General features: G+C 41.1%; 1 protein-coding gene across 1 annotated transcript in view; it reads left to right on the top strand.

Moving 5' to 3' along the window:
- The first annotated feature begins 3300 nt into the window (after nt 1-3300).
- Nucleotides 3301-10738, top strand: part of LOC110505128 (platelet-derived growth factor C) — an 88587-nt gene continuing 81149 nt past the window's right edge. The window contains exon 1 of the mRNA XM_021584116.3: nt 3301-4263. Coding sequence (XP_021439791.3) covers nt 4152-4263 — 112 coding nt within the window. The 5' untranslated portion in view covers nt 3301-4151. The remainder of the gene's footprint in view (nt 4264-10738) is intronic.

The raw sequence follows: 10738 nt of genomic DNA, 5'->3' as shown, positions 1-10738 counted from the left end.
GCTATATAAATAAATTTGATTTGATTTGAGTTATGAAAATCGAATCCCACTTTCCATATATTTGATTGGATTCTGTAACTATATGACATACACAACTCTTCTTTGCGATTAGATATTGCCCATGATTAGTGGTCTCCAATACCAGATCCATTGTCAGCCATTGGTCACGACTGAGATGCAGCTTCAGGGGCCACCAACAGGGGGATCTAGCCTCAAAGCAAAATACCAATATATCACTGCTGGAGTACATTAGCAACCGTGACATACTGTAAGATTCAAAGAGGGGTCACAGTTTTGGTTTTATGTGTAGATCAACATCTGACTTTAAAGGTGCTCTAATGAACAATTCAGTGATTATTTCTTTGTAGTTTCAATTGGTGCTATGTTTTTTCATTCATGCAATTTTATTATTTTACTACAGCATTGACACGTATGGTCTATATGCAGAAGGCATTATAACGTAGAGCATATTTAACTATGCTAGCGTGACATTGTACAGTAACTATGCCCGTAATCACAGACTACCAGCAATACAATTTGGTGTCAAAGCCTTTAAACTATGTAGGGGCCTATTAAACTCTTCAACGAGATTACAAATTACACATGTAATTTTTTTAATGACTGGGATACCTGACTACCTACCTATAAAATAGACACGTGGACAAAAATGGACAAAAAATATCTCACCAGTATATGGTAATGGCTCAGCGGAGCATTCAAAAGCTGAGGGTGGTAAAACATTTTTTACCATGCAAATTAAGTCATCAGAAAAGTATTAACCTCTCCTAGAGGCAGGGGGGTCATGCACTCCAAAAATCTGAGGAGGCACCAATTACATGAGGATGGCTGTGGGATGGAAACAGCTTTTTCCTGCAATCTAGAGCCATTGAGTCTATGTAAAAAAAAATATGGTTATTGTTCTGCATACCGAAGCATACCTCTTGAACTGTCTGTATTCTCCTGACTGGTTGTTCTTTTTTAAAAGAAACTAAATATGCTCGTCTGCATCTCTGCTAAGATCTGGGTAAAATATTTAAATGAATCTGAGTCTTATTCAGTACATGTAGTTATTGCTTGCTTTTCTAAAGTCTACCAACCTTGCCAGCAGGCATACCATCTAAGATAGTTAGACAAGCTAGCTACTCTAACTTGATTGATAGCCTGAAATAGCTTCTTGGTAGCTAGTTACTGTATGAGGTTGGGAGATTGGGAACCTACTGTATCTGAGCTAGCTAAAGTCATCCTCATAAAATTGCTAGGTGACTTGTAATGTTACACAGAAGAAAACAGATGTTATATATTATTTTGTCTTATTATTATAAAAATAAAACAAATGTAAACAGAACAAATCTGAGGAGGCACGTGCCCCTGTGCCCCCTATGGGCATGACGCCCTTGCCTCGAGGTACGATGAGGTACTACGCTTGAACACTGTATAGCAATGTCCATTCATGAAGTTTCCACTTTAATTCACCTCTATCAAAATAATATCTCACATTCACCATGACGAATACATACTGTAACGTAATATGGGTGATGGGGAATTTGTTTGTTTGCCGGTGTGTGTCCTAAAAAGGCAACTCGACTGTAATGGGATTTAGCTCCGCTAACGACTGTGAATTTTCTGTTGCATACATTTCCACCCCAGTTTACTCAGCAGAGCCCTCCTGGCTGGCATTTCTTTGTACACTTGCAGTGACCAAAAAGTCAGTCTTGTTTCTAATTTCCTCTGTTTATGATTTTTTTTTGTATCAAACCCTCTGTGTTTCATGAGACCACCATGGAAGCATCAATCAAATGTGGACAGGGAGACAAAATACCAAGTTTCACAGACAAAACCTTCAGGGGTGAAAGAGTGTGTGCCTGTGTGATAGAGAAAGAGGGAAGCACGGGTGTATGCATGCATGAGTGTGCTCATGCATGTGTGTGTGTGTGCACGAGAGAGAGGGAGAAAAAGAGAGAGATAGGTTGTTTGTGTTCGTGTGTGCATGCTTGAGTGTGTGCATATGCATGTGCATGAGAGACATAGAGAGAGAGAGGCTGCATGTCTGCTTGTGTGCATGAGTGTGCTCATGCATGTGTGTGTGTGCACGAGAGAGAGATAGGTTGTTTGTGTTCATGTGTGCATATGCATGTGCATGAGAGACATAGAGAGAGAGAGGCTGCATGTCTGCTTGTGTGCATGCTTGATTGTGTGCGCGAGAGGCTGCATGTCTGCTTGTGTGCATGCTTGATTGTGTGCGTGTGTGGGCGAGAGAGAGAGAGAGAGAGAGAGAGAGAGAGAGAGATTCCACAATGTGAAGTGTTGACAACTGCTGCAGGCTTTTGCAGGGGTGGAATGTTATACTCTCCTTTACACAAAGGGACTTGGCCCTTGCAACCAGGCAAAAGAGGACCTCTATGTGCCACTCTTCATGGGGGCAACACAGCAACCGGTGTATCACAGTCATGCAATCTCTTATCCGCCATTATGTTGGATTAAAAACATTAAAACCTTTCAGGTGGAGCCATCTTTAAGATTTCCTTTCGCCTTCCTTTGAGGCTGTAATATCTCAGAAATGTGAGACAAGGCTAAATTGCTCTGCCATTGCGTCATTTGTCTTGGTGAATTGGTTCAATGTGTCTGCAACTTCCTTTGATTGTTTTGTCTGCTGGTAGACTTACACAGGGACACACACACTTTACACTGACAATGAGATGAGAGTAACCACATGAAATGCACATGATGAGGTGCAGCTTTGTATTGCAGAGTGGAAATTGGGAACATAAGGGGGAATGGTAACAGTGGCGTCTACAGCTTTGATATGACAAATTGAGCGTTCTTAAACAGTTCCCCAAAGAGGCATTAGGCATTGTTTTTGCCGCCCCCGTTATGAAACGTTCTGGGCAATGATGGCGAGATTAAGGAACGAGTGCAGGTTGTGTTACAGTATTCACATTGTTGAAATGGGAAAGTTATTCTGTAGCCTACAGTGCCTCTGCCAATACTAAAATGATATTAACCCTCAATGGCATGATATCACAAGGAACTAGCATTAAAGCAAGCATTATTTTGTTAACATAGCCTTTTTTTTTTACATGGACTCTAATGTGACATTTGTGGATGCTGTATTTATGCAAATCTGGTGTGTTTAATTTATGATGTGATCATAATATAGATTAATTCTCTAATTTACATTTGATAAGAATGAAAATAATAGTTTAATACAGGTACAATGCATTACACATTATGGACCCACATGGTTTGATGTTGTAGACGTACTTTGTCAGGGACTTGTGGAAAAAAATAACAGAAAAATCTGTTTAATGACTTCGCAGATGTGGGGAGTGTAAGTTATTCAGACACCATGCAACAGGAGAGCTGCAGCAACTAAATAGTTAACTTCCTGGGGAGTTTCCTTTGGTAAAAAGTTTCCTTATGTATAGCACCTGTTGGGTCGTCAGTTGGCAGTCTGCTTCTCCAAAAATACAGATGCGGTAGTCCTGGTTTTAGCGACAGCTAATAGTTCCAGTCTCCAGCAACCTCACCAAACAACTGGAGTCATGTGTGCTCTGCAATATCATCCACTTTACAAATTGTATCAAATTGCGCTGCACGCTCGTGGTATCTGCGACGACTGTGAAGTTTATTCTAATGCCTACTAATCTTTGGACTGGAATTGCTTTGGAAACTGATTTTGGAAACTGAACGTCGCGGGCAGGCTACAGTAACGCAGTTCTCCCTGGGCAAAAAAAATAAGTTGTACATTTCAGCATTTACGAAATATTTCACTCAATATGTAACTCATTTGTTTCATTTGATGGAACCTCAAGCTGGATATGGAAATTATTTAAAGCGCAGCAGCAATTTTCTAACGTCCAAGCCAATTTTCCATAAAAGCAACAGGTGCGCATCCGAACCAATAAGACTAGCGCATAACGGCCATTAGTTTCAACGTTTTCTTATTGTGGACATTACAGGATTTTTATGACGTACATTGTTTTTCTCAAAGGACTCCGTTTTTGAATGAGGTTATGTGGATTTTACTCTGCGTTTGTCCGCTACAAAATGTCTCCAAAACAGCATTGGTGTCGTCCAAACAACTGTTGTGCGTAGTGAACGAAAACGTCCCGTGAACAGTGCATTGTAATCGCCTTCTGCCACTAATCCAAATGATCCTTCCATTATTCATCCTACTTGTGTCGCTTCTCCAAAAACATGGCTCAGAAGCTGAATCAAGTCACATCAGCAAATTCCAACAACCAAGTTTAAAGGAACAAAACGGTAAGTTGCGTGTTTTGGACTGTGTGTGTGTAGAGTTGTCACTTTTAACATGGTTTGAGTTGGAAAATAAAGGTGTTGAGTCTCACACATCCATTGCTGCTCATAAACTAATGTGATTTTGTAAGAGGAGCAGGTTTAAGCTACATCTTGCTTGAGTTTAAACGGCAATAAATACATATCTTATTCAGCTCAAGCAGCATTATCCGGGATAGGAAGTGGAAATGACCTTTTCAAGTGTGACCATGTGTGTTTTTTAAGGGGGGACCTGAGTGGTTTTCTCTATGATCATAAAAGGCTCCATTCATTCAGTGGTAGTCACTCCAGATGATGTCATTTTACTTACCCTTTGAACCCCACTGATTTAGACGGTCAAATAAAACATTTCCCGTTTTAAAGTAAAATAAAAAAAAACATGGTGAAGCACATCTTTCCAGTATGTGCAACTTGGAATCAAGCTGTTTGTTGTTGTGATGAGGTTTATGTGTGTGCATGCTTAAGTGCATAAATAGCCTATGCGCTTTCGCCTAGGTAGTGCTGCAGTTAATTTAACATTATTTGATGAAGCATACACAACTCGACCTTGCAATGTACTCTGTCCATCATTAATGTATTCTATGTAAACAGTTTGCAGGTTTTTGCTTTACACTGATACTGAATCACTTTCTCTAAAACATTGTTTATTCTACACTTACCAGCATCCTTACCAAGTCATTACAAACCCAAAATCGTTTTCTAATGCAGAGCCCCCTCATGCTGTGGCAGTTCATATGGCACTCTGTTCTACTTTAAGCTTTAGTAGTCGTCTTCTTCTACCGTCATCCCAAACAGCTCATTTGCATATTTCACATTCCTGCATGCGGCTCCTCTATCTGCATTTAACCAGAGATCTTTATATAATGATGAGATGCTCATGTCTCCGCCCTAACAATAGGCAGGCGACAAGCATAGGTCTGCATATTAAGCCCATAGAAACCCATTGGGCCTATTTTGGTGAGAGTGAAACCTCTCACTTCACCACTTCATCTCTAATTTAAGTACTTGTTAGCATATGGAGGTCAAGGGCAGGAAGTGTTGTCCTTCCGTTGGGCCCTCATCAAAGCCTCGCCCCAGGATCCCCATCTAATCAATCTGGCCATGGAGAAAAACAAGTGGGCTGTTGAACCATAAAACCTGCTCTTAAAACAGTGGCCACACATGGAATGATATTAAAGGCCCTGGCTAGCGGTAATCGTTTCACCAGAGCTCTGGTGTGGTTGATTGCTGATGCTCAGCCACAATTTGATATTGGTTTGTTATTTTACCAGGTAAATTGACAGAAGACATTCTCATTTGCAGCAACAACATGGGGAATTGTTACAGGGGAGAGGGATTAATTAGCCAATTGTAAACTGGGGATTATTAGGTAACCTGATACATAGGATATCATCTTTTGGTCAGCCAGACACCAGCCACCCAAGTCATAGACTGTTCTCTCTGCTACTGCATGGCAAGCGGTACCGAAGCACCAAGTCTGGGACCAAAAGGCTCCTGAACAGCTTCTACCCCTAATCCATAAGACTGCTGGACAGTTAAACAAATGGCTACCCGGACTGTTTGCATTGACCTCCTTTTTTTTTTTTTTTCTTGCGCCGACTCTATGCAAACTCACTGTACTCAACCCACACACTCACACTTACTACACTGACACTCCAACACACACAAACACACAACACACACACACATGCATATTGACGCCCCACACACACACTTTCACACTCTTCACACACGCTACTCTGTTTATTATCTATCCTGATTGCCTAGTCATTTCTACCGCCACCTGCATGTACGTATTAACTCGGGGTTCACAGGCCAATAGGGAAATGTGCAGTTTTTCACATGTACACGTGAAATGTCTGGGGAATGGGGATAGAGAAGTGCAGTGTGCATTCAAAAGGTCCCAATAAGAACAAGTCAACAGGCAATCTGTAACCAACATGCATAATGGGAGAAAAACATGGGGTGGTATAGTTGTTCGTGACAGACTGAGAACTTGGGACTTGAAATGTGTACATGGAAGTGTAACTTTAGTTTCATACATTGATGTCATACATTGATGTCAATGGATATTTGCATCAAAATTCATGTTACTGGTGCAAATCTCAAGTCACCCTCTAGTCTAGCCCATATATATCTGGAGATTTGACCAAACCTCTCCATGTCATTTTTTTACTTACTCTACTGTAGTTTCATACAAAGCCAAGCATAATTTCCTCACATCAAAGCCATAGTCTTTTGTGTTGCGTGGGATTGGTTGAAGTCAGCGTATTGCATGTTTTGCTCTGTTTAGGAAGTAACGCCTCTCCCTATCAGGCAATTATTACCCAACATTTGCTGGCTTGACTTACTAGGGTGGTTTATATAGCTGTTAGCCCATGCTGTTGGCAGCTACCAGCTTGGCAGCTTGGATTCACATTGCCAGTCTGTTATTGTGTTAAATGGTTTCCATAGTAGTTTATATTTTAATTGGAAATTACGGTATAGCTGTAAAACTGGTGACATGGCACCAAAAGGATTTGGAATATACAGTTATCCTTTAATAATATAAGTTTCTCTGGGAAAAGTCGTTTTCAGTTAGAGTAAGTTGTAAATTGACAAGTCTTAACAAATAACTAATGTACAGTTACTCACACTATAGTAGTTGTCCTACACTGACAACTACGGTCTAGTTGAGGGAAAAAAAAGCTAATTGGATGATGCTTTACTTAAAGTAACTTGCAATGAAACTGCAATACAAATATACCTGAAAATATACTGACCACACAAGCGCTTTCCCGCGCTGAGACACAGTCTGTCTCGTCGCCACAAGCAGTCCATGTAGACTTATTTCCCCCACACCACTTCAGTCTCAAGTGAGGACTAACAGTGAATAACAGTGTCTATATTTTTGCTGTCAGTACAACTTGAACATCGGAGCACTGAATTTGGCAAGCGAGCATGCCACCGCCTGCCTGCTGTTTGTCATTTTGGGCAGCGAGTGTACATTCTCCTCAGGCAAGAGGGAGTTTCTCAAGGGAACTGGGTCACAGTTTTTTTTTTTTTAAGCTCTGCATTGGCTGAGAAAGCCTCCAGGCAGGCAGTAGCTTCTCTCTCATTTGCAGTATCAACATTGCCCCAGATACTTTGGAAGGACCTATTGTTTTCAGCAGAATCAATGCCGTCTTGAGGTCAGTATGCAGCTCAAAACATCTTGACATTGTCATCGATATGTCCCTGTGAGGAGTGTCACCCATCCAGCCAAAGGTGTGCGTAATGTGTGTGCCTTTTCTTTTAGTATCACAATAAATGCCCTCCGTGTCCTTTAAATAGTATGTGTGGAATAATCTTGCTATACTATGTGGTAGGGAACACCTGCGGATTCTCAACTTTTTAATTCATCTACCAGTCAAGGCCTAAACTATAGCCAGCATACTGATTGTCAATGCCAATTATGGATTCATGTAAATCATGAATAGCAGTGACATGTACGTAATACATTTTTTGTTTTCAGCTTGAACCATTTCAATGTAACAATTTGTCTGTTTCCACCTGTGAACCAGTGACCAAATAACTGTCTGGAGAGACAGAGCCAACCAATCCCAAGAACATTCTTTCCTTATCTGCTGCAAATCCTTATCTGCTGCAAAATGAAATGCCTCATTGGAAAAATCAATTCATGAGCGATTCTTAGATAACATTCATTAAAATCTACTGCTATCAGCTGCCTACAATTGCTTCAGCACATGGAATATAGTGAGCACTTCTTTAGCTATTTCATCGATGGATTAGGCCTACAGCTGAAAATCTATTCATTATGGAAATGAGCACCGAGTCCAAGCACAGAGTTTCCCAGAGGAGACAATATAAAGAGCTCATAAATTTGGTCATATAAACGTGCCACTGTAAATAGCCCAATGCTAACATTGACATTGAGTGGGAGAGGAGATACAGTCTAGACATGAGTATGTCTGTCTCAAATTAGGATTACCTGTCAGTGCAAATACCTGTCATTTACTACTCTGCAGCATCTTTTCCTCAAGTTTCTCTTGTTTCTCAGCTGCATTTCGGCCAGTGGTTTATGTGCTCATTGCCACGCACACTTGACGTAATCCATTGGCATATTCAAAAACATTGAGGTGAAATAGGCTACATGTAACTACTGTGTTACATACATAAAATAGACATTACATCGGTCTAGGCATACATTTCCTTGGAAAATGTATTGAGGAGAAAGCATTTCTGAAATGACTAAATGAGAGAATGTAAATATAGCTGTTGGCATAATCAGTGCATTACTACTGGGTAATTAGCGCGTTATCATTCTTGAGGTGGCTTCGTCTCGAGTGCAGCTCATATTGGCACTTCCAAACTGAATACATTTGGATTACCTGTAGCTGTGTTTGAGGATTTGTACATTGCTGGAACAGCCCTGCACTTGAATGGATTTAAGCTGTCTGTGGGGATATTGGCTGTTTTGAAAGTAAACTGAATTCCATTAGACTTACAATTTTGACCTTGGTTACCGTCTCTGGAGGGTATGTCTACATAGTTTTTGCAGATGTCATCGCCCCCTTTCAAAGAACTATTTGAAAGTGTCTTGTTCTGTCAATACGCCGGGCTTGGGCGTTGCCTTGCAATTGATTGACAAGGAGCTTGACCCTGAACAAGTACCAAAAAGTAGCGCAGCAATGGTTTCTTATATAGAGATGGATTGGGAGAGGCAGATGCAACATTTTGCTGTTGATTCTGTGCTTACGTTTTGCAAAGAAGGGAACAAAGTAGCATTGCTTTGGTACAAGAAGAGCAGAGCTGGTTATTGAGGGATTGGTCACTATGCTAAATGTTCACAGAATATTAATTACTCAAGAGATGTAAACAGATTTGGCATGGGTCCCCAGATCCTCAAAAAGATCTACAGCTGCACCATCGAAGGCATCCTGACCTGGTTGCGTCATCCAGGTTTGGCAACTGCTTTGCATCCGACCGGAAGGCGCTACAGAGGGTAGTGCAAACGGCCCAGTCCGTCAATGGGGCCAAGCTTCCTGTCATCCAGGACCTACATACAGTTGAAGTCAGAAGTTTACATGCACGTTAGCCAAATGCATTTAAACTCAGTTTTTCACAATTCCTGACAATTAAACCTTAGGTCAGGTAGGATCATCACTTTATTTTAAGAATGTGAAATGTCAGAATAATAGTAGAGTGATTTATTTCAGCTTTTATTTCTTTCACATTCCCAGTGGGTCAGAAGTTTACATACTAATTTAGTGTATTTGTTAGCATTGCCTTTAAATTGTTTAACTTGGGTCAAATGTTCCGGTAGTCTTCCACAAGCTTCCCACAATAAGTTGGGTGAAATTTGACCCGTTCCTCCTGACAGAGCTGGTGTAACTGAGCCAGGTTTGTAGGCCTTGCTCACACACTTTCAGTTCTGCCCACAATATTTCTATGGGATTGAGGTCAGGGCTTTGTGATGGCCATTCTAATACCTTGACTTTGTTGTCCTTAAGCCATTTTGCCACAACTTTGGAAGTATGCTTGGGGTCATTGTCCATTTGGAAGACCCATTTGCGACCAAGCATTAACTTCCTGACTGTCTTGAGATTTTGCTTCAATATATCCACATAATTTTCCGTTCTCATGATGCCATCTATTTTGTGAAGTGCACCAGTCCCTCCTGCAGCAAAGCGCCCCCACAGCATGATGCTGCCACCCCCGTGCTTCACGGTTGGGATGGTGTTCTTCGGCTTGCAAGCATCCCCGTTTTCCTCCAAACATAACGATGGTCATTATGGCCAAACAGTTCTATTTTTGTTTCATCAGGCCAAAGGACATTTCTCCAAAAAGTTAGATTATTGTCCCCATGTGCAGTTGCAAACTGTAGTCTCTTTTTTATGGCAGTTTTGGAGCAGTGGCTTCTGCCTTGCTGAGCGGCCTTTCAGGTTATGTCGATGTGGGACTCATTTTACTGTGGATATAGATACTGGAGGAAATAGGTACACAAGTATTTTCATAGGGTCCTTTGCTGTTGTTCTGGGATTGATTTGCACTTTTCGCACCAAAGTAAGTTCATCTCTAGGACACAACGCATCTCCTTCCTGAGCGGTATGACGGCTGCGTGGTCCGATGGTGTTTATACTTGCGTACTATTGTTTGTACAGATAAATGTGGTACCTTCAGGCGATTGGAAATTGCTCCCAAAGATGAACCAGACTTGTGGAGGTCTGCAATTTTTCTGAGGTCTTGGCTGATTTCTTTTGATTTTCCCATGATGTCAAGCAAAGAGGCAGTGAGTTGGAAGGTAGGCCTTTTTAAATACATCCACAGGTACACCTCCAATTGACTCAAATGATGTCTGAAGCTTCTAAAGCCATGACATAATTTTATTTAATTTTCCAAGCTGTTAAAAAGCACAGTCAACTTAGTGTATGTGAACTTCTGACCCACTGGAATTGTGATG

The sequence above is a fragment of the Oncorhynchus mykiss genome, chromosome 25, assembly GCF_057628025.1.
Source record: "Oncorhynchus mykiss isolate SJ-2025 chromosome 25, ASM5762802v1, whole genome shotgun sequence".
In the NCBI taxonomy this organism is placed as follows: Eukaryota; Metazoa; Chordata; class Actinopteri; order Salmoniformes; family Salmonidae; genus Oncorhynchus; species Oncorhynchus mykiss.
The sequence above is the reverse complement of the archived record's forward strand: the minus strand, read 5'-3'. Positions and strand labels throughout refer to the sequence as shown.